The 23,810-nt window shown below is 47.0% G+C and overlaps 1 protein-coding gene across 1 annotated transcript in view; it reads right to left on the bottom strand.

Moving 5' to 3' along the window:
- SLIT1 (slit guidance ligand 1) overlaps positions 1–23,810 on the bottom strand; it is a 546,950-nt gene that overhangs the window by 75,607 nt on the left and 447,533 nt on the right. Inside the window, exons 22-26 of the mRNA XM_082269259.1 lie at positions 18,853–18,921; positions 11,605–11,676; positions 9,315–9,386; positions 9,136–9,207; positions 357–520 (exon numbers count right to left, since the gene is read on the bottom strand). Coding sequence (XP_082125385.1) covers positions 357–520; positions 9,136–9,207; positions 9,315–9,386; positions 11,605–11,676; positions 18,853–18,921 — 449 coding nt within the window. The remainder of the gene's footprint in view (positions 1–356; positions 521–9,135; positions 9,208–9,314; positions 9,387–11,604; positions 11,677–18,852; positions 18,922–23,810) is intronic.

The following is a 23,810-nucleotide window of genomic DNA, read 5'->3' as shown; positions in this document are numbered from 1 at the left end:
CCTACCTCTGAACAAAGCACATGTAGTAGTTTGTCCCATGTTGCATGAACTTTAGCTTGTAAAGGCAGGCGTCCCAATACTTTTGGTAAAATGGTGTATGTGATGCGGCAAAGAGCAGCCGCCCTATAGCAGTAAAACTACAATAGGGCAGTCCTAGACTGGTTTTAATGTGGCGCGTGCAACTCCACCACTTCCTGCACCATTATATTAATTTAATTCCCCTCTTTGAGTCTAAGTGTGAACGAGCCTTTGTGATAATTGCTACATTTTAATACATTTTCAGCACATCAATCTAGTTCATAAGCGAAATTAATTGGTAAAAGCCAACAGATGGGAACAGATGGGAAGGTCACTACCTGTGCATTCAAACTTCTTGGCCGGTGTGGTGAGAAGCAGCTTTCCGTCCATCTCTGGGGGCCCCGTACAGCGGGCGATGCCAGGCTCCTTGTAACCAGTCTTCACCCAGTTTGACAGCCAGCGCAGGTTGCAGTCGCAGTACAGAGGGTTGGCTCCGATCGCTCTAGCAAAACACAAATCCCCCAAACAATAACGGTTAGAGCGAGCCGTTCAACGTGTTACAGATCTGTCAAAGAATTCCAAGGCTTTATAATGATCCACCCAAAACAGGGCCATATGCTACATGAACAGAAGGTTATATTTAAAGCTGAATTCCAGGAATTCGCTACCTTGTAGAAACTGCAGGCATACTATGAGTTAAGCCTAAGGAGGTGCCTGCCACCTCATAGACATATCTCTATTAGTCACATCTGACAGGTTTATTGTGCTCCAGGAAGATAACCTCCAGAGCTCTGACGCTGCTCACTGTAGTCTCAGTTCAAGAGCTGCTGGAACTGCTTTGCCAGTCCCTCCCCTCCTTTAGCCCATTCACAGAAGCCTTTGTATCATGTGAACGCATATATAAAAATACAAAGGCTTCTGTGGAGGGGGTGGGGCATAGCTGTTGCGTGTGCTTCTCTCCTCTCACAGCTAAAAGTGTGTCCTCCGAGAGTTCAAAACAACCTGTCACATATAAGTCACAGATATACGTCCCGTAGGTTTCATGCACCTAGTTGGACTTCACTCATAGGGATTGATTTACTAAAGGCAAATAGACTTTGCAAAGTGTAGTTGCACGCTGCAAGAGCAGTTTCTCTAGAGCTTAGTAAATATGGGGAAGCTCTGCTGACTTCCATCATCCAATCATGTGCAAGTAAAACAACTTTTATTTAAATTTCCCTTGCATGTGATTGGGTATTCTCCACAAAGTGAAGCTTTACCTCATTTACTAAGCTGTGGAGTCACTGTCTATTTGCCTTTAGTAAATCTAGATCTGTGGACAAAAAGACCTCACACCTCACATCTACACTAAAAAAGAAAAAAAAATGGGCTCTTTAAATCTGTTGCTAGGAAGCGACGTATGACGTCGCTCCGGTCCTCCAAGGCCATAGAGTGGAGTGGGGGCCATCTTGCCCTCACTAGACTTCCTGCCTGAGGGGACAGCAGACCGGATCATTATTTTACCGCTACCGACGGGTCCGGTAAGAGGGGAAAACAACCAGGAAGCAGGAGGAGGGAGGAAGGGGGGCACCTCTCCCACCACCCCTAAGGGTGATCCCGCGGCAAATCTGCCTCTGGGACGACCCTTATGTTAAAGCGGACTGCCCGTCGTTTAAAAAAGTACTGGGGTTATGGCCGCTATCTACTGCCATAACCCCGGTGTTTAACGTCAAAGGACCAATGTAAATACACGGTGGGTGGTAAAAATAGCGAGGCCATGCGGGGCTCTGCCCACACAGCTGCGTCATTCTGTCCTGTGAATGAACTATAACTACCAGCAGCCATTGCGGCTGGCAGCTTGCAGTTCTCAATGAACTACGAGGGCGCTGGTGAGCGCTTTTGTAGTCCATTGAGCTTCCTGGACTTCAGCAACTGCCTGCCTGTATCGGCGTGAACTATGCCATAGAAAACCACGCCATGTTCAAAGTCACTTAAATCTCCTTTCTTCCCCATTCTGATGTTTTGAACTTCAGCAAGTCGTCTTCATCACGTCTAGATGCCTAAATGCATTGAGTCAGGGGTGTAACTACAGGGGTTGCATTGCTACCAGGCCCCATGCTCCAGGCCTGTGCGGCTCCCCTGTACACCTGGATAGGAGGGGCGGTGGGGGCAGCATGTAGAGAAATCACTGTCCTCCTATTTCCTCCTGTAGCTGCAGGAGGAAAATGGAGGAGATTGGTTCCTCTGTATGCTGCCCCCGCCACTCCTCCTATCCAGTTCACTTGTGTTCTGCTGTCTCTGGGCCCCTGTGTGCTCCCCTGGTCCCCCCCCCCCCACTGTGCTCCCTCCCCTCTCCTGCCGGCTGCTGCAGGGGATGTGTCATGATAGAGAACCAGAAGAACCAGGAAGGGGTCGGTAAATATGTAATTTACCAGCTCCTTCCTTTCCTGAATGGACAGAGTCATAGTCAGTGACATTGTAAAAAAAAATAAAATAAAATGATAAAAAATATTACAATTAAAATACCAAAAAATAAAAACTACTGACACCAGTGGGGGAACTTCCAGGATCGCAAAGGTCATACTTGGGACTGGGCACTGGCATTCCATCACAGTGGGGAGACCCCAAGATGGCAGTAAGGGGGCCCACTGCAGAACTTGTGAAAGGGTCCCGCTGCAGGACCGTAATAGAGAGTAAAGGGCCCCAGGATCAGTGGGAAGAGCCCCAGGCTAGAAGGGAAGGGCCATGGCCAAGGGTCCGGGGGGGGGGTCCTTCATGCTTTCTTGCACCGGGGCCCTGCAGGTTCTAGTTACGCCTCTGCATTGAATTGCTGCCATGTGATTGGCTGATTAGCAATTTGCGTTACAAAGCAATTGAACAGGTGTCCCTAATAAAGTGGCCGGTGAGTGTATATTGTACAATGCCTGATAGTACATTAGATACATAAACTCGTCGCTGAATTTGTATCAATCTGTGACCGTTACATTGTGATGAGAAGTGCTCCACCAGGCGGCGCTCTGGAACAGCCAAGCGGAAGAAAATGAATAGCTCAGGGCAGCGTTAACATTTGCAAACACCTAAAAGCTTCCTCGCTGCTATTTTCTCTTTGTTTAACAGCTGTGAGGCACAGTATGCTCAGCCGTCATAAATCACACTGGAAAGAAAAGAATTCCTGGAGATACTCCGCGCCGTTGGATGAATTGTCTTTGTTAAGCATGAAAGCAGCTACTTTTGTGCGCCAAATTAAACAAAGATCGAGTAAAAAAGACAGAAGCGGTTTGGCTGCGTTCCCTTGAGCCAAAGCACAAAACATTCTCAATGAATACAAACTACAAAGGCAGAGAAAAAGCAAAACAGAACAGGTGGAGGTGAAAGTGCGACGTTCACTTCCATCTTCACAACGGTCTCCACAATTAATAACAGAAACAAATGGATCCTTAATCCCGTATGATCCTGAATCAGCCGTAGACTCTGTGTGAAGTGGGCGATACGCCTTTAAATGTTCTCTGATGTTCTATCAACTGTTTAAGGGCTGAAACCCATAAAAAGTACTTAAACTACGAAAACGTACCTCCCAAGTTGAAATCTCTCGGATAGCTTTATAAATCCTCAAATCATTTTCTCTACAAGCAAGCTGTACAAGCCCCACCACCGTCCTACCGAGTAATTGGTGGACAGCACACATAGAACCCAACTCGTACCCTCACCTCACCATACAGCCATTTACTTTACCATCATCTTAGAACATGAGAGATTCTACGACCATGAAGGTCACTTGTACCATGATGGAGACTGGGCCCCCTATATCTTGTCATCCTCAACCCTCTCGTGAAATATCCCTAAAATCTGCAAAAAAGCTTATCAATCCTCAAATCAAGCAGGTAGCCTCACCGCTGTCCAACCCAATAATTGGTGGATACCACATATCTAATACGACTCATACCTTCACCTCACCATACAGCATTTTTCTTTACCATCATCTTAGAACATGAGAGATTCTACGACCATGAAGGTCACTCGTACCATGATGGCAACTGGGCCCCCATATCTTGTCATCCTCGACCCTCTCGTGAAATATCCCTAAAATCTGCAAAAAAGCTTATCAATCCTCAAATCAAGCAGGTAGCCTCACCGCTGTCCAACCCAATAATTGGTGGATACCACATATCTAATACGACTCATACCTTCACCTCACCATACAGCATTTTTCTTTACCATCATCTTAGAACATGAGAGATTCTACGACCATGAAGGTCACTCGTACCATGATGGCAACTGGGCCCCCTTATCTTGTCATCCTCAACCCTCTCGTGAAATATCCCTAAAGTCTGCAAAAAAATCAATCTTCAAATCAAGTAGGTAGCCCCACTGCCATACAACCCAATAGTTGGTGGACACTACCCAAAGAAACGGGACTTGTGCCCTCACCTCTCCACAGAGTTCACTTTGTCCCCATCTTATATCCTGAGTGATTCTGCAGCCATAAAAGTCACTCATACCATGCTGGCAAACTTTATAAATGCTCAAATCAATTTCTGGACAAGAAGGTAGCCCCACTGCCATCCCACCCAATAATTGGCGGATACCACACATCTAATTCAACTCACCTCAGCATACAGCAGTTTACTTTGCCCGCATCCTAGAACATGAGCGATTCTGCAACCATAAAGGTCACTCGTACCATGATGGCAACTGGGCCCCCATATCTTGTCATCCTCGACCCTCTCGTGAAATATTCCTAAATTCTGCAAAAAAGTTTATCAATCCTCAAATCAAGCAGGTAGCCCCCACTGCCATACAACCCAATAGTTGGTGGACACTACCCATAGAAACCTGAGTTGTGCCCTCACCTCGCCACAGAGTTCACATCTTATATCCTGAGTGATTCCGCAGCCATAAAAGTCACTCATACAATGCTGGCAAACTTTATAAATGCTCAAATCAATTTCTGGACAAGAAGGTAGCCCCACTGCCATCCTACCCAATAATTGGTGGACACCGTACAGCGAATGCAACTCGTACCTTCACCTCAGCATACAGCAGTTCACTTTGCCCACATCTTAGAACATGAGCAATTCTACAACCATGAAGGTCACTCGTACCATGCTGGCAACTGGGCCCCCATATCTTGTCACCCTCAACCCTCTTGTGAAATATCCCTAAAGTCTGCAAAAAGGTTTATCAATTCTGAAATCAAGCAGGTAGCCCCAACGCCATACAACCCAATAGTTGGTGGACACTACCCATAGAGCCTGGTGTGCCCTCACCTTGCCAAACAGGTCACTTTGTCCCCATCTTATAACCTGAGTGATTCCGCAGCCATAAAAGTCACTCATACCATGCTGGCAAAATGCTTAAATAATTTCCTGGACAAGAAGGTAGCCCCACCGCCGTCCAACCCAATAATTGGTGGACACCACACATCGAGTGCAACTCATACCTGCACCTCAGCACAGAGGCGTAACTAGAACCTTCAGGGCCCTGATGCAAGAAACCATGAAGGGCCCCTCAGACCCCTGGCCAGGGCCCTTACCTTCAAGCCCAGGGCTCTTCCCACTAATCCTGGGGCTCTTTGCACTCGTTGCATGGCCTTTTATTACGGTCCCGCAGCAGGATTCTTTCACAAGTTCTGCAGTGGGCCCCCTTCCTGCAATCTTGTGGGCCCCCTTCCTGCACTCTTGGGGCCTCCCCACAGTGGTGCAATGCTAGGGTCCGGTCGCAAGTGTGACCCTTGCGATCCTGGAAGTTCACCCACTGGTTTGCTACCGGGCCCCCTGGAGCATGGGGCCCGGTAGCGATTGCAACCCCTGCAACCCCTGTAGTTACGCCCCTGCCTCAGCATACAGCAGTTCACTTTGCCCGCATCTTAGGACAAGAGTGATTCTGCAACCATAAAGGGGCAGGGAAGAAATTGGGGAACTAATAGACCCCCAATGTCTCCTTAAAGAACACATACAATCATTTTCTGGAAAAGCAGGTAGCCCCACTGCCATCCCACCCAATATATGGTGGACACCATCAATAGAATGGTGTCCTCATTTCCCCACACAGTTTATTTTTTCCCCATCTAATGACATGAGTGATTCTGCAGCCAGAAATGTCACTCATACCATCACTGAGAACTTCATAAATGCTCAAATCATGTGATATGGTGAGTGTGGAGGCCATTGGAGTGCAGTGACCTCATTGTCACGTTCAAGAAACCATTGGTGAGATGATTGGAGCTTTGTGACATGGTGAATTATCCTGCTGGAAGGAGCCATCAGAAGATGGGGACACTGCAGTCCTAAAGGGATGGACATGGTCAGCAATAATACTCAGGTGGGCCGTGGTATTTGAACCATGCTCAACTGGTACTAAAGGGCCCAAAGTGTGCCAAGAAAATATCCCCCACACCATTACACCACCATCACCAGCCTGAACCATTACCCCCCTCCTCCTCCCCCACACCATTACACCACCATCACTAGCCTGAACCATTGATACAAGGCAGGATGGCCAAAGCCAGGCCAGGCAAATTCTGTTGCAGCTGAAATCCAGACTCATCAGACCAGGCAACATTTTTCCAATCTTCTATTGTCCAATTTTGGTGAGCCTGTGAGAATTGTAGCCTCAGTTTCCTATTCTTAGCTGACAGGAGTTTCACCCGGTGAATCTGGTGGTCTTCTACTGCTGTACGCCATCTGCTTCAAGCTTAAATGTGTTGTGCGGTCAGAGATGGTATTCTGCACACCTTGGTTGTAAAAAGTGGTTATTTGAGTTATTGTTGCCTTTCCATCATCTGGAACCAGTCTGCCCATTCTCCTCTGACATCAACAAGGCATTTTCCTCCACACATCTCCCACTCACTGGATATTTTCTCTTTTTTCTCACCATTCCTAGAGATGGTTGTGTGTGAAAATCCCAGTAGATCAGCAGTTTTTGAAATACTCAGACCAGCCCTTCTGGCATCAACAACCATGCCACGTTCAAAGTCCCTTAAATACCCTTTCTTCACCATTCTGATGCTCGGTTTGAACTTCAGCAAGTTGTCTCCAGCATGTCTAGCAGTGGCGGCCGGTGTATATGGGGCGCAGGGGCGCCGCCCCCCCATCCATGCGTCCGGCCCCCTAATCTGCATGCAGGGCGCCGGACGCATGGAGCTTAATGGGGATTTTTTTTTTAACATCACCTGATTAGAGCCAGAGGCTCTAATAGGGCGATGCAAAGGGTGAAGCCGGGGCACAGTGCGTCCCGACTCCACCCATTGTGTGACAATAGCGAATGAAAATTCGCTATTGCCACACCGATCCTCCTCCTGGCCAATCAGGAAGCGCGTCCGATACGCGCTTCTTGATTGGCTGCAAGGCAAACCCCTTGCCATTGGCCAAGGAGGAGGCGGGACGGGAAGTACTCGTGGAGACGCGCCGGGGGACAGAGTGAGGAAAAGCCGCCGCCGGGACTGAAGAGGAAGCCGCCGCCAGGTAAGTGCATTGGTCTCGGGGGGGGGGGGAAGCCCACACTGCATTGAGGGAGGCACTCTCTGGCGCTCTGCAATGATTGGGGACAATGCTGTGGCGCTCTGCAATGATTGGGGACAATGCTGTGGCGCTCTGCAATGATTGGGGACAATGCTGTGGCGCTCTGCATTGATTGGGGACAATGCTGTGGCGCTCTGCAATAATTGGGGACAATGCTGTGGCACTCTGCAATAATTGGAGACAATGCTGTGGAGCTCTGCAATAATTGGGGACAATGATGTGGCGCTCTGCAATGATTGGGGACAATGCTGTGGCGCTCTGCATTGATTGGGGACAATGCTGTGGCGCTCTGCAATGATTGGGGACAATGCTATGGCGCTCTGTAATGATTGGGGACAATGCTGTGGCGCTCTGCATTGATTGGGGACAATGCTGTGGCGCTCTGCAATGATTGGGGACAATGCTTTGGCGCTCTGCATTGATTGGGGACAATGCTGTGGCTCTCTGCAATGATTGGGGACAATGCTGTGGCGCTCTGCAATGATTGGGGACAATACTGTTAAGCTCTGCAATGATTGGGGACAATGCTGTGGCGCTCTGCAATGATTGGGGACAATGCTGTGGCGCTCTGCAATGATTGGGGACAATGCTGTGGCGCTCTGCATTGATTGGGGACAATGCTGTGGCGCTCTGCAATGATTGGGGACAATGCTGTGGCGCTCTGCATTGATTGGGGGGCATGCTGTGGCGCTCTGCATTGATTGGGGGAATGCTGTGGTGCTCTGCATTGATTGGGGGGCACGCTGTGGCACTCTGCATTGATTGGGGGGTACGCTGTGGCATTCTGCATTGATTGGGGGGCATGCTGGGGCACTCTGCATTGATTGGGGGGCATGCTGTGGCGTTCTGCATTGATTGAGGGAATGCTGTGGCGCTCTGCATTGATTGGGGGGCACGCTGTGGCACTCTGCATTGATTGGGGGGCACGCTGTGGCATTCTGCATTGATTGGGGGGCATGCTGTGGCATTCTGCATTGATTGGGGGGAATGCTGTGGCATTCTGCATTGATTGGGGGGCATGCTGTGGCACTCTGCATTGATTGGGGGGCATGCTGTGTGGCACTCTGCATTGACTGGGGGCAATGCTGTTGCATTCTGCATTGATGGGGGCATGCTGTGGCACTCTGCATTGATTGGGGGCACGCTGGTCACTCATTTTTCTGTTTGCGCTCCCCTAAAAATTTTGAGCACCAGCCACCACTGATGTCTAGATACCTAAATGCATTGAGTTGCTGCCCTGTGATTGGCTGATTAGCAATTTGTGTTACCAAGCAATTGAACAGGTGTACCTGATAAAGTGGCCAGAGAGTGTGTGTGTGTATATATATATATATATATATATAGTAGTATATATAATTGACTATTTATATAGCAAGTTTCAGAGTACAACAATATTTTTATTTTGCTCCATGGTAGAGGTGGTCCATGCCCAGGACTGGAGCGTGGATCAGGGATGCTCATGTAATTTGGAGAAATATGTCTAAAGTAAACTTAACTAGATTCCAACCGCAATGGGCCACTGTCTGCCCACACCGTTAGAACCCCCCCCGGTTCTTATTATAGAAGATTTCTAACGTAGAAGATAAGACGACAGTCCGTTCCTTGCAGATATACTTACAGATGAGACAGAGAGGTGACATCAGAAAAGATTCCTTCTGGCAGGCTGGAGATGTCGTTCCCGTGGACGGACCTGGAGCAGATAACCGGTATTAGCATTTTATTTGCGGCACGGGGTAAGAGTACCCAACACGGACTCAGGAGGGACACCCAACACAACAAACACAATGTCATACTCACAGGAGCCGCAGAGATCGCAGTCCCTCAAAAGCCAGAGGAGGAATACAGCGCAGAGAATTGTAACTCAGGATCCTGGTGGGATAAAAGCAAGCAGATAATAACTTTTGGTAGCACACTGACTTCTCCTACATAGCTCAACCAAGCAACGTATTCTCATTCTTTCAACACATCTCAAAGCCAAACTCATTTTTGCTGCAGACTTTGAGTGTGTTTATGCTGTGACACTGCATGTGCATTCATTCCTTTCGTGAAGGGGAGCAAAATTGAAAATTAGTAGATTATTTTCAATCCAGTCGAATGTTTTTCATTTATTAAAAATAGAGGGGTTTGGGAAAAGACTGAAATATGGCCACTAGATGGAGCTGAAGACCATACCAGATAAGTATACATTTTCTGTGATCATCAGCTCTATCTACTGCCCATAATGCAGTATTTTGCCTATACATTTCCTGTGATCATCAGCTCCATCTAGTGGCCATAATGCAGTATTTTTCCTATACATTTTATGTGATCATTAGCTCCATCTAGTGCCCATAATGCAGTATTTTTCTTATACATTTTCTGTGATCTCAGCTCCATCTAGTGGCCATAATGCAGTATTTTTCCTATACATTTCCTGTGATCATTAGCTCCATCTTGTGCCCATAATGCAGTATTTTTCCTATACATTTCATGTGATCATTAGCTCCATCTAGTGCCCATAATGCAGTATTTTTCCTATACATTTTCTATAATCATCAGCTCCATCTAGTGCCCATAATGCAGTGTTTTTCCTATACATTTCCTGTGATCATTAGCTCCATCTAGTGCCCATAGTGCAGTATTTTTCCTATATATTTCCTTCGACCATCAGCTCCATCTTGTGGCCATAATGCAGTATTTTTCCTACACATTTCCTGTGATCATTAGCTCAGTCTTGTGCCCATAATGCAGTATTTTACCTAAACATTTCCTGTGATCATTAGCTCCATCTAGTGCTCATAATGCAGTATTTTTCCTATATATTTCCTGTAATCATCAGCTCCATCTAGTGCTCATAATACAGTATTTTTCCTATACATTTCCTGTGATCCATTAGCTCCATCTAGTGCACATAATCTAGTATTTTTCCTATATATTTCCTCTAATCATCAGCTCCATCTAGTGGCCATAATGCAGTATTTTTCTATACATTTCCTCTAATCATCAGCTCCATCCACTGCTTATAATCTAGTATTTTTCCTATACATTTCCTGTTATCATTAGCTCCATCTAGTGCTCATAATGCAGTAATTTTCCTATACATTTCCTGTGATCATCAACTCCATCTAGTGCCCATAATGCAGTTTGTTTCCTATACATTTCCTGTGATCATTAGCTCCATCTACTGCCTGTACTGCAGTCATTTTGTTACACATTTCCTGTGATCATCAACTCCATCTAGTGGCCATAATGCAGTATTTTTCCTATACATTTCCTGTTCTCATCAGCTCCATCTATTGACCATAATGCAATATTTTTCCTATACATTTCCTGTGATCATTAGCTCCATCTAGTGGACATAATGCAGTTATGAGGACAGAACATTGTAATAAAGGTTCTTTAAGGATTGCTTTGTGCACTGGTCCAAATCATTTGGTGGAGGAGGGATTATGGTGTGGGGGTGTTTTTCAGGGGTTGGGCTTGGCCCCTTAGTTCCAGTGAAGGGAACTCTTAAGGTGTCAGCATACCAAGACATTTTGGACAATTTCGTGTTCTCAACTTTGTGGGAACAGTCTGGGGATGGCCCCTTCCTGTTCCAACATGACTGCGCACCAGTGCACAAAGCAAGGTTCATAAAGACATGGATGAGCGAGTTTGGGGTGGAGGAACTTGACTGGCCTGAACTCAACCCGATAGAACACCTTTGGGGTCAATTAGAGCGTAACTTCAGTGCCTGACCTCACAAATGCGCTTCTGGAAGAATGGTCAAACATTCCCATAGACACACTCCTAAACCTTGTGGAGAGCCTTCCCAGAAGAGTTGAAGCTGTTATAGCTGCAAAGGGTGGGCCAACTCAATATTGAACCCTACGGACTAAGACTGGGATGCCATTAAAGTTTATGTGCGTGTAAAGGCAGGCGTCCTAATACTTTTGGTAATATAGTGTGTGTGTATATATATATATATGTGTATATATATTTATGGCCAGTCTGATATACTGTATATACGGTATGACCTGACTCCTCTTCTTTCCAGGCTTGCATTGCCTGCAGGGGATAAGAGCGAAGGAACACAAGTAATGGCCCATGTCCCCAGACGTGAACTTACAATGTGGTGAGTTGACTCATGTTGGTAAAGGAGGAATTGCAGAGGGAGCTGATCTTGTTGTTGCTCAGGTCTCTGTAAAATCGGAGAGATCAGCACAATTAGTACCATGTAACATTCTCATACCTGTATCACACGAGATAAAATGTTACAGAATATCAGTGTGAGAGTGAGAAGATCCGGAGCTCAGCTTCCAGAGGACACAGAAACCCTCCAGGCTTATCTGAGGATCACGTCCTCCGTCAGCTGCCATTCACACCTGACTGATCGCCGAACACTCAAGATGAAGAACCCCATTATTCTCAAGGGACCTATTCACACCTGAGCGTTGGGTTGCCTGTCGGCGGTCATGTGAAGCTCAGAAAAGTCCATGAGCTTCTTTGAGGCAGAATTACGTGTTTTTTGCCCCCCATGAACTTTAAAGGGAGCACCTGAAAAATGCGTGTTTGCCCATATCTTCAGGCGCCCCCATTTAAAAGTCTACGGGGGGCCAAAAATGTGTCACTACAAGTCATGAGACAAATGCCCCGAAAATCATCTGACTCACAATCAAGTGTTAATGGGGGCTCAGTGGTGGAGTAATGTTTCTTATTTGCAACCACTTCAGATCCAGGGCTTTTCTGGCACTTTTTGTTTCCATGTAACAATCAGTATTTTTTGCTAGAAGCTCAAAACCCCCAAACATAATACAGTATCTCACAAAAGTCAGTACACCCCTCACATTTTTGTAAATATTTTATTCTATCTTTTCATGTGACAGCACTGAAGAAATGACACTTTGCTACAATGTAAAGTAGTGAGTGTACAGCTTGTATAACAGTGTAAATTTGCTGTCCCCTCAAAATAACTCAACACACAGCCATTAATGTCTAAGCCGCTGGCAACAAAAGTGAGTACCAGAACTAGAACCTTCAGGCCCCCAGTGCAAGAAGCCATGAAGGGCCCCCCGGACCCCTGGACGGGGCCCTTCGCTTCAAGCCTGGGGCTCCTCCCACTGATCCTGGGGATCTTTACTCTCGTTGCAGGGCCCTTTATTACGGTCCCGCAGCGGGACCCTTTCACAAGTTCTGCAGGGGGCTACCTTCCTGCTATCTTGGGGCCTCCCTGCGGTGGTGGAATGCCAGGGCCCGGTTGAAAGTGTGACCTTTGCGATCCTGGAAGTTCACCCACTGGTGTCAGTAGTTTTTATTTTTTGGTATTATATTTGTATTATTTTTTTATCATTTTATTTAATTTTTTTACAGTGACACTGACTAGGACTCTGTCCATTCAGAAAAAGAAGGAGCTGGTAAATTACATATTTACTGACCCCTTCCTGGTCCTCTATTGTGTCACATTCCCCCTGAAGCAGCCAACAGGAGAGGGGAGGGAGCACAGTGGAGGGGGGGGGGGGGCAGTACAATAGGGGGGGGGGACCAGTGGAGCACACAGGGGCCCAGAGACAGCAGAACACAAGTGAACTGGATAGGAGGGGCGGCGGGGCAGCATACAGAGGAACCTGCACCTACAGGAGGAAAAAGGAGGACAGTGATTTATCTACATGCTGCCCCCACCGCCCCTCCTATCCAGGTGTACAGGGGAGCCGCACAGGCCCCCTAGAGCATGGGGCCCAGTTGCAATTGGAACCCCTGTAGTTACGCCCCTGGTGAGTACATCCCTAAGTAAAAATGTCCAAACTAGGCCCAATTAGCCATTTTCCCTCCCCGGTGTCATGTGACTCGTTAGTGTTTCAAGGTCTCAGGTGTGAATGGGGAGCAGGTGTGTTAAATTTGGTGTTATCGCTCTCATTCTCTCATACTGGTCACTGGAGGTTCAGCATGGCACCTCATGGCAAAGAACTCTCTGAAAATCTGAAAAAAATAATTGTTGCTCTACATAAAGATGGCCTAGGCTATAAGAAGATTGCCAAGACCCTGAAACTGAGCTGCAGCATGGTGGCCAAGACCATACAGTGGTTTAACAGGACAGGTTCCACTCAGAACAGGCCTCGCCATGGTCGACCAAAGAATGCTGAGTGCACGTGCTCAGCGTCATATGCAGAGGTTGTCTTTGGGAAATAGACGTCTGAGTGCTGCCAGCATTGCTGCAGAGGTTGAAGGGGTGGGGGGTTAGCCTATCAGTGCTCAGACCATACGCCGCACACTGCATCAAATTGGTCTGCATGGCTGTCATCCCAGAAGGAAGCCTCTTCTAAAGATGATGCACAAGAAAGCCCGAAAAACAGTTTGCTGAAGACAAGCAGACTAAGGACATGGATTACTGGAACCATCTCCTGTGGTCTGATGAGACCAAGATAAACTTATTTGGTTCAGATGGTGTCAAGCGTGTGTGGCGGTAACCAGGTGAGGAGTACAAAGACAAGTGTGTCTTGCCTACAGTCAAGCATGGTGGTGGGAGTGTCATGGTCTGGGGCTGCATGAGTGCTGCCAGGCATCTTGGGCGGTCTCTGTTTACCTCTATGATCAGCTGGCAAAAGCACCGGCTGGTCATTTGGGTCTCCCGGTGGGACAGGAGAGCCAGAGAAAGTCACGGAAGGCTGCGGGAATAGAGGAATTGATGCTGGTTTGAAGGCAAAGGGGGGGTCACTCTGAATTATGATTTAATTTGGATTTCTCTTCTGTTAATTCACTTTTCATTTTGTTAGTTTATAAAAATCAACTAATAACACTTCTATTTCTAAAAGAGTTCTTCATTTACAGCAAATTTTCACACCTGCCTAAAAAATTTGCACAGTAGTTTATGTAACAAGCAAGAAAAATGTAGTTACACAACACACAAATGATGAAAATAGTTGTGTGAAAATGAAATGAATACGGGGTTATAAGAAGACCAGGGATATATAATGACAACGCCCGGGGTGGAGGAGGGGAGATATTATTTTTCAGTGATAACAAAGGAAACAAAGGGTTGGCATTTCGGAGAGAGAGGGAAGGTAGGTCAGAATAATAAAACAATATATTCAGCTTTACAATGTCTTATCTTTGGAGAATCACAAATAGAGGAATCCAGACACATGTAATGAGACCATAAACCATAGATAGGATCTGGTAGTCACAGTGCTCATGAGAGATGTTATTAAATGAATAATGAACATGGTGCACATGGCTGAGATCTAAACACATGGGTTACATCTCCCGATCATCTAGTTTTGCTTTGCCGTTTTTATGAGCAGTATAGGGAGAAAATACTTTAAAAGTGAATCTGGGTTTTGCCCATGTAGGTTTATTTCATTGACAACCTCCACAGGCAAATATACCCTCCGTACATTCTATACCTCACAGCTCTGTTCAGACACCAGCAATAAAAGTCACACTTACACACCAATCTTCCCCTCAGTGACAGCACTGATTGGCCCAGCACTGTCACATGGCAAGAGTCAAATGCTCCTCTATACCTGGAAGTACTGGGTATTTCCAATGGCTCCTGGTGCAGACTGAAGCAGCTGCGTTCAGAAGTCGAGAGTAGAAGGAAAAACTGCCCAAGATCTGTAGGCAAGCCTGGTTGGCCAGGTGCAACTTCTGGCATCAGGGTTGGGATAGAGCAATTAGAGGCACATTATGGGTAGAAGGAAACACTGTCCAAGATCTGCAGCCAAGCCTGGTCGGCCAGGTGCAACTGCTGGCATCAGGGTTGGGATAGAGTGACTGCAGGCACATAGAGGGTAGAAGGAAACACTGCCCAAGATCTGTAGGCAAGCCTGGTTGGCCAGGTGCAACTTCTGGCATCAGGGTTGGGATAGAGCAATTAGAGGCACATTATGGGTAGAAGGAAACACCGCCCAAGATCTGCAGCCAAGCCTGGTCGGCCAGGTGCAACTGCTGGCATCAGGGTTGGGATAGAGTGACTGCAGGCACATAGAGGGTAGAAGGAAACACTGACCAAGGTCTGTAGGCAAGCCTGGTTGGGCAGGGGCAATTGCTGGGTCACGACCGAGCAATTGGAGGGACATGGGGGGGGGGATAGAAGGAAACACTGTCCAAGATCTGTGGGCAAGTCTGGTTGACCAGGTGCAACTACTGGCATCGGGGTTGGGATAGAGCGATTGGTGGCACATGGAGGGTAGAAGGAAACACTGTCCAAGATCTGCAGGCAAGCCTGGTTGGCCAGGTGCAACTGCTGGCATTGGGGTTGAGATAGAGCAATTGGAGGCACATTATGGGTAGAAGGAAACACTGTCTAAGATCTGCAGCCAAGCCTGGTCGGCCAGGTGCAACTGCTGGCATCAGGGTTGGGATAGAGTGACTGCAGGCACATAGAGGGTAGAAGGAAACACTGACCAAGATCTGTAGGCAAGCCTGGTTGGACAGGGGCAATTGCTGGGTCACGACAGAGCAATTGGAGGGACATGGGGGGGGGGGGGATAGAAGGAAACACTGCCAAAGATTTGATATAGGTACTAGACAAAAAGGCTTGAGTAGGCTGCAAGTCACAGCTTCTATGTGGATTAAACTATGACAGCACTGAATGGTATATGGAGAGATAGAGTCAAATGCCCCTCCATACTTGGAAGTACTAGGTATTTCCATTGGCTCCTAGTGCAGAGTGAAGAAGCTCCATTCAGAAGCCAGAATTAAAAGGAAACACTGCCCAAGATCTGTAGCCAAGCCTGGTTGGCCAGGTGCAACTGCTGGCATCGGTGTTGGAATAGAGTGATTTGAGGCACATGGGGGTTAGAAGGAAACACTGCCCAAGATCTGTGGCAAGCCTGGTCGGCCAGGTGCAACTGCTGGCATCGGGGTCAGGATAGAGCAATTGGGAGGCACATAGGGGGTACAAGGAAACACTGCCAAAGATTTGGTGTAGGGAGTAGAAGGAAATCTTTGAGTAAGCTGCAAGTCACAGATTCCCATGTGGATCCCCCGTGACAGCACATATTGGCACATGGAGAGAGAGAGTCAAATGCTCCTCAAATGCTCCTCCATACATGGAAGTACTGGGTATTTCCATCAGCTCCTCATACACAATGAAGCAGCTCCATTCAGAAGCCAGATGTAGAAGGAAACACTGCCCAAGATCTATAGCCAAGCCTGGTCGACCAGGTCCAACTGCTGGCATCAGGGTCAGGACAGAGCGATTGGAGGCACATAGGGGTTAGAAAGAAAACACTGCTCAAGATCTGATGTGGGGAGTAGAATTAAAGTTTTGAGAAGGCTACAAGTCACAGCTTCCATGAGGATCCCCCATGACAGCACTGTTTGGCACATGGAGAGAGAGAGTCAAATGCTCTTCCATACCTGTACTGGGTATTTTCATCGGCTCTTGGTGCAGGACGCCAGGAGTAGAAGGCCCAAGAGCCGAGCCTCGTCAACCAGAAAACAACACCCGCCGTAGAGCCGGAGGAGAGCTAATGGATGCAAACAGATAGAATTAAGAAGCACCACCCAAGATCTGATGTCTGGAAAAGAAGGAAAGCTCTGAGTTAGCTGCAAGTCACACCTGTCAGCGCCAGGTGAGGTGGAGAATAGAAGAAAACACTGTGCTGCAAGTTACAGCTTATATATGGATCCTCCAAGACAGCACTGATTGTAAAGTGGAGAGAGTCAAATGCTCCTTCGTATCGAGAAGTACTGGGTATTTCCATCAGCTCCTGGTGCAGAATAAAGGAGCTCCATTTAGATGCTGGGAGTAGAAGAAATCACTGCCCAAGATCCATAGGCCAACCTGGTTGGCCAGAAGATACCATTGACCATGGGGATGTTAAACAGCGAATAGAAGCAGGCAGGGGGAAGAAGGAAAAACCACCCAGGATCTGATGCTGGAATTGAGGGAAAGCTCTGATCAAGCTGTTAGTCACACCTTACACATGGATCCCCCACAACAGCACTGATTGGCCTATTGCTGTCACATGGAGAGATTCAAATGCTCCCTCATATGCGGAAGTACTGTGCATTTCCATTGGCTCCAGGTGCAGAATTAGGTAGCTCAGTTTAGAACCCAGGTGTAGAAGGAAACACTGCCCAAGATCCGTAGGTCAACGTGGTCAGCCAGGTGATACTGCTGGTGGTGGGGCCAGGGCAGACCAATTGGAGGCAGGTGGGGGGCAGAAGAAGACACTTTCCAAGGTGTGATGTAGAGAGTAAATCAGAGGCGTAACTAGAACCTTCAGGACCCCGGTGCAAGAAACCATGAAGGGCCCCCCGGACCCCTGCCCGTGGCCCTTCCCTTCAAGCCTGGGACTCTTCTACTTGATCCTGGGGCCCTTTACTCTTGTTGCGGGGCCCTTTATTACAGTCCCGCAGCAGGACCCTTTCACAAGTTCTGCAGTGGGCCCCCTTCCTGCCATCTTGGGGCCTCCCCACGGTGGTGGAATGCCAGGGCCGGGTCGCAAGTGTGACCTTTGTGATCCTGGAAGTTCACCCACTGGTGTCAGTAGTTTTTATTTTTTGGTATTTTAATTGTAATTGTTTTTATAATTGTATTTTATTTTTTTACAATGTCACTGACTATGACTCTGTCCATTCAGAAAAGGAAGGAGCTGGTAAAATTACATATTTACCGACCCCTTCCTGGTTCTCTATTGTGACACATCCCCTGCAGCAGCCGGCAGGAGAGGGGAGGGAGGAAGACGGCAGCACAATGGGGGAGGGGGGACCAAGGGAGCACACAGGGGCCCAGAGACAGCAGAACACAAGTGAACTGGATAGGAGGAGCGGTGGGGGCCGCATACAGAGGAACCAATCTCCTCCCGCCGCCCCTCCTATCCAGGTGTACAGGGGAGCCGCACAGGCCACCCGAAGCATGGGGCCCGGTTGCAATTGCAACCCCTGCAACCCCTGTAGTTACGCCCCTGGAGTAAATGGAAAGCTCTCAGTAAGCTGCGAGTTACAGCTTATATATGGATCCCCCATGGCAGCACTAGTTGGCACATGTTGGAGACAAGAAACCACTCTACAATCTTCAACCGCAAAAGAGAAAAGGGTGTCATCTACCTGGCTGTGCTGTGTGGCAGGGCTGCGTAAACTTTGGAAATATTTGGACTGAATGCAAATCATTTGGCCTGAAAACAACTTTACCAGTATTTGATGTGGATCACCGGCTGTTTGGGGTTCTGCTTTAATATGTCAGTACTGACTGTGTGGTAAGTAGTAGTAAGGTCCATGGTTGGAAAGAGTAGGCAGACAAGGGGGTTCAGCACTCATCATTGACCTCACCCAGTCAGCCTGCATTATTTTCTCCAACCAGACCCCTGACTGTTCCTCTATCCCACAGCCTGCCATATATATATATATATATATATGGCCATATACTTACACCAGCTGTAAAAATTTGAATGTAGATAGTTGTGCAGGAACCATTGAGAACTGATTACCATCCAAGTACCTGCAATAGAAAAAAAATCATTATTTTTTAGTATTCATTTAGGAGAGTGAGGCTACAATATAATATTTCACATACGTATGATTAGCTTATGGACTGAGTTCAATGCAAACATAGCTCAGGAGTATGCAAGGCACCCAAGTCCCCATGTGCTTCTGATAACGTAGCTCTTCGTGTCTTTAAGTGCCAGCTCACATCCTGACTGCACAAAGAATTTTGGTTATAAAAGGACTGCCATAGATTAATTTTTTCTTTTAATCCTTGATTTTGAAGATCCATGGATATTGTGCAAGGGCTGTTTCTTTTTAGATAAAGAAAAAATAGGACTGCAGAGATTTTTTCCACCATGCTCGCCTGTAATAAGAAGGTTCTCCCAGCCTTACAAGTGCATTTCCTAAACCAGTGGTCGCCAACCCTTCGGACCTCACAGACCACTAAACTCACAATTTTGAATCCCATGGATCACTAAGATGAATTTTACATATCTTATGCACACAATGCTCCTGTTCTCTGCCCCCTCCCCTGGATCACACTGCTGCCTTTTACACACAATGCTCCGGCTCTCTACCCCCCTTTCCCTGGATTACACTGCTGTCTTATACACACAATGCTCCTGCTATCTGCCCCCTCCCCCTGGATCACACTGCTGCCTTATACACACAATGATACGTCTCTCTGCCCCCTCCCTCTGGATTACACTGCTGCCTTATATACACAATGCTCTGTCTCTCTGCCCTTTCCCCCTGGATCACACTGCTGCCTTATATACATAATGCTCCGTCTCTCTGTCCCCCTCCCCCTGGATCACGCTGCTGCCTTATACACACAATGCTCCAGCTTTCTGTCCCCTCCCCCTGATCACACTGCTGCCTTATATACATAATGCTCCGTCTCTCTGTCCCCCTCCCCCTGGATCACGCTGCTGCCTTATACACACAATGCTCCAGCTTTCTGTCCCCTCCCCCTGATCACACTGCTGCCTTATATACATAATGCTCCGTCTCTCTGTCCCCCTCCCCCTGGATCACGCTGCTGCCTTATACACACAATGCTCCAGCTTCCTGTCCCCTCCCCCTGATCACACTGCTGCCTTATATACACAATGCTCTGTCTCTCTGCCCCCTCCCCCTGGATCACACTGCTGCCTTATATACACAATGCTCCAGCTTTCTGTTCCCTCCCCCTGATCACACTGCTGCCTCATATACATAATGCTCCGTCTCTCTGTCCCCCTCCCCCTGGATCACGCTGCTGCCTTATACACACAATGCTCCAGCTTTCTGTCCCCCTCCCCCTGATCACACTGCTGCCTTAAACACACAATGCTCACACTGCTATCTTATACACACAATGCTCCGTCTCTCTGCCCCCCTTCCCCCTGGATTACACTGCTGGCTGCCTTATACATACAATGCTCCGGCTCTCTGCCCCCTGCTGCCTTATACACACAATGCTCCGGCTCCCCCCCCCGGATCACACTGCTGCCTTATACACACAATGCTTCGGCTCTCTGCCCCCTCCTTGGATTACACTGCTGCTTTATACACATAATGCCCTGGCTCTCTGCCCCCCCCGGATCACACTGCTGCCTTATACACACAATGCCCTGGCTCTCTGCCCCCCCCACCCGGATCACACTGCTGCCTTATACACACAATGCCCTGGCTCTCTGCCCCCCCCGGATCACACTGCTGCCTTATACACAAAATGCCTTGTCTCTCTGCACCCCCGATCACACTGCTGCCTTATACACACAATGCTCAGGCTATCTGCCCCCCCCCCCGGATCACACTGCTGCCTTATACACAAAATGCCTTGTCTCTCTGCACCCCCGGATCACACTGCTGCCTCATACACACAATGCTCCCTCTATCTGCCCCCCGGATCACACTGCTGCCTTATACACACAATGCTCTATCTCTCTGACCCCCTCCCCCTGGATCACACTGCTGCCTGATACACACAATGCCCTGGCTCTCTGCCCCCCCCCCCTTGGATCACACTGCTGCTTTATACACACAATGCTCCATCTCTCTGACCCCCGGATCACACTACTGCCTTATACACACAATGCTCCGTCTCTCTGCCCCCCTCCCTGTGGATCATACTGCTGCCTTATACACACAATGCTCCAGGTCTCGGCCCCCCTACCCCTGGATCACACTGCTTCCTTATACACACAATGCTCTCTGTCCCCCTCCCCAGCATCACACTGCTGCCTTTCACTCCTCTGAGTCACAGAAGCCGGAAATACAGAGGAGGCATTGGGTATCAATGAGTGCTGACAGTATTGACTATGTAAAGTGTTGGCACTACACAATTGCCTTTAAAAAAACAAATAGTGACAATGCAGCTATTTAACTGTTTATGGCAAATGATGTATAAAATGTATCCAAATGGTTAACTTTCCCTGCCCTACAATCTATTCATAGGCCCTTTTTACATGACATTAAGTGCCGGTTCACATTTCTGCGATGCGGGAATGCTGCAAATATACAGCGTGTTCCCGCATCGCATCTGCACCCCTGGCAGTTCACACTGCCATATGCGATACGCTGGGGGTGTCAATTAAAAGTTAATGACACCCCCAGATCAGATCGCATATCGCAGTGCGATCTGTAAGTTCACACAGAATCGTATCGCACTAGTGTGAACCACCATTCGATCCGATTCTGCTGCGGACCAAAAAAAAGGGTCCTGTGCGAGTTGGGTGCGATTGCGGTGCGAATTCAGCCATACAAAATGTATGCACCGCACAGAGATCGCATGTAATTTTAGGAGCAGTGTGCTACGAATCACATGTGATCTCTGTGATCGCAGAAATGTGAACTGGCACTTAAAGTTGGTGTTTAAATACTTGCCGACTGCTCGCCTCATATTTACTGTGGCAGGCTGGCTCAGCTGCACAAAGCGACGTAGCCCTCGGTTGGTCGAGCGCGCGGTGCTCCGCTAGGCAGCGGGGATGGTGATCCACAGGACCGGCGGCCGCGATTGCCGCCGGACACCCGCGATCGCTCCCCGCTGAGAGAGAAGAACGGTCGGATGTTGTAAACACAGCTGACTGTTTTTCTCCCTGGAAGGATCACAGAGCCCCTGTGATCCTTCTCTGTGGTCATTTAACAAGCCCCTCCCCATACAGTTAGAAAAACTCCCTTAGGCTCACACCTAACCCTTTGATCACCACTGTGTTAACCCCTTCCCTGCCAGTGTCATTAGTACAGTGACAGTGCATATTTTTAGCACTGATTACTGTAGTAATGTCACTGGTCCCCCCAAAAGTGTCAAAAATGTCAGTTAGGGGTCCGATCTGTCCGCCGCAATGTCGCAGTCCCTCTAAAAATCGCAGATCGTTGCCATTACGAGTAAAAATAAATAAATAAAAATGACATAGAACTTTCCCCTAGTTTGTAGACACGATAACTTTTGTGCAAACCAATCAAAATATTATTGGGATTTTTTTTTACCAAAAATATGTAGCAGAGTACAAAATTGGCCTAAAATGATGAAAAATTTTAAATTTTTTTATATAGCACAATGTGAAAAATATATATTTTTTTTTTTTCAGAATTGTCGCAATTTTTTTGTTTATAGCCCAAAAATAAAAGTGGCAGAGGTAGTAATGTCACTGATCCCTCCAAAAGTGTCAAAACTGTCAGTTAAGGGGACCGATCTGTCCACCACTATTTTGCAGTCCCACTAAAACATCGCAGATCACCACCATTACTAGTAAAAATATGACGCGATAACTTTTGGGCAAACCAATCAATATGCGCTTATTGGGATTTTTTTTAGCAAAAACATGTAGCAGAATACAAATTGGCCTAAAATGATGAAAATTTTTGTTTTCTACATTTTTTTTTGGAATGTGAAATATATATATATATATATATATATATATATATATATATAAATAGCGACAAAAAAAAAAAAAAAAATATATATATATATATATATATATATATATATATATATTTTTTTTTTTTTTCCAGAATTTTTGCTATTTTTTTGTTTATAGCGCAAAAAATAAAAATCACACAGGTGATCAAATACCACCAAAAGAAAGCTCTGTTTGTGGGGAAAAAAGGGCTTCAATTTTATTTGGGTACAGCGTCATACGACCGCGCAATTTTCCGTTAAAATAACGCAGTGCCGAATCTCAAAAAATGGCCTTGTCATTACATTAAGGGGGCAAAATCCTTCCGGTCCAGAAGTGGTTTAGACATGTTTTTAACGCTCCTCAAACATCTGGTAAAGTAAGTAAAGTATATGGACAGCGCATGGAGCTATTCACATTATCAAAACATGAAGCGTTTGCTTACAAAATAAGCGATATGTCGACTTTGGAAAGAGTTGCAGCATCTCAACTCCCTCCATTCAAGTCTACGATAACGCGCCATAAACGCACTGGTATGCGTTTTCTGTATGTTAGACCTTTTTAAAAAAAGGGCATTTGGGGAGCATTTTTAAACGCTCGCTAATAATGCGTCAAACGCATCGAACAACGTGCGTTAATTCTATAGGCTTGTTTGTTCAGTGTCAGTATTTTGAGTGTGAATAAGGCCTTCCTCTGGTTTTCATGAGCCCCGCCATAATTCACAGCTCTTCATAATAAAAAATTATTGAAAATCAACATTCCAGCGAGCTTTTTGTATCTGCGTGCAGTGGCATATATTAGACAAGTTGGCATCACTGGATATTTTCTTAATAACTATTCCCTGTTGCTCCACTGCTGATAATCAGATTTGAGCATTCATTCTCCAACTGTCATTTTCCACCTACTGGCGGCTGTGCGGGGACAAAGAACAGTTCTTCCTGCAGATGAATGATAAATGTAGCAGATTATATGCAGCAAGAGCAACATTAGAGGGAAAATTGGAACAGAATCTCATCTT

The sequence above is a fragment of the Pelophylax lessonae genome (assembly GCF_965119305.1).
Source record: "Pelophylax lessonae genome assembly, chromosome: 9".
Classification (NCBI taxonomy): Eukaryota; Metazoa; Chordata; class Amphibia; order Anura; family Ranidae; genus Pelophylax; species Pelophylax lessonae.
Note: the sequence above shows the minus strand (reverse complement) of the source record. Positions and strands in the feature narration are given on the sequence as shown.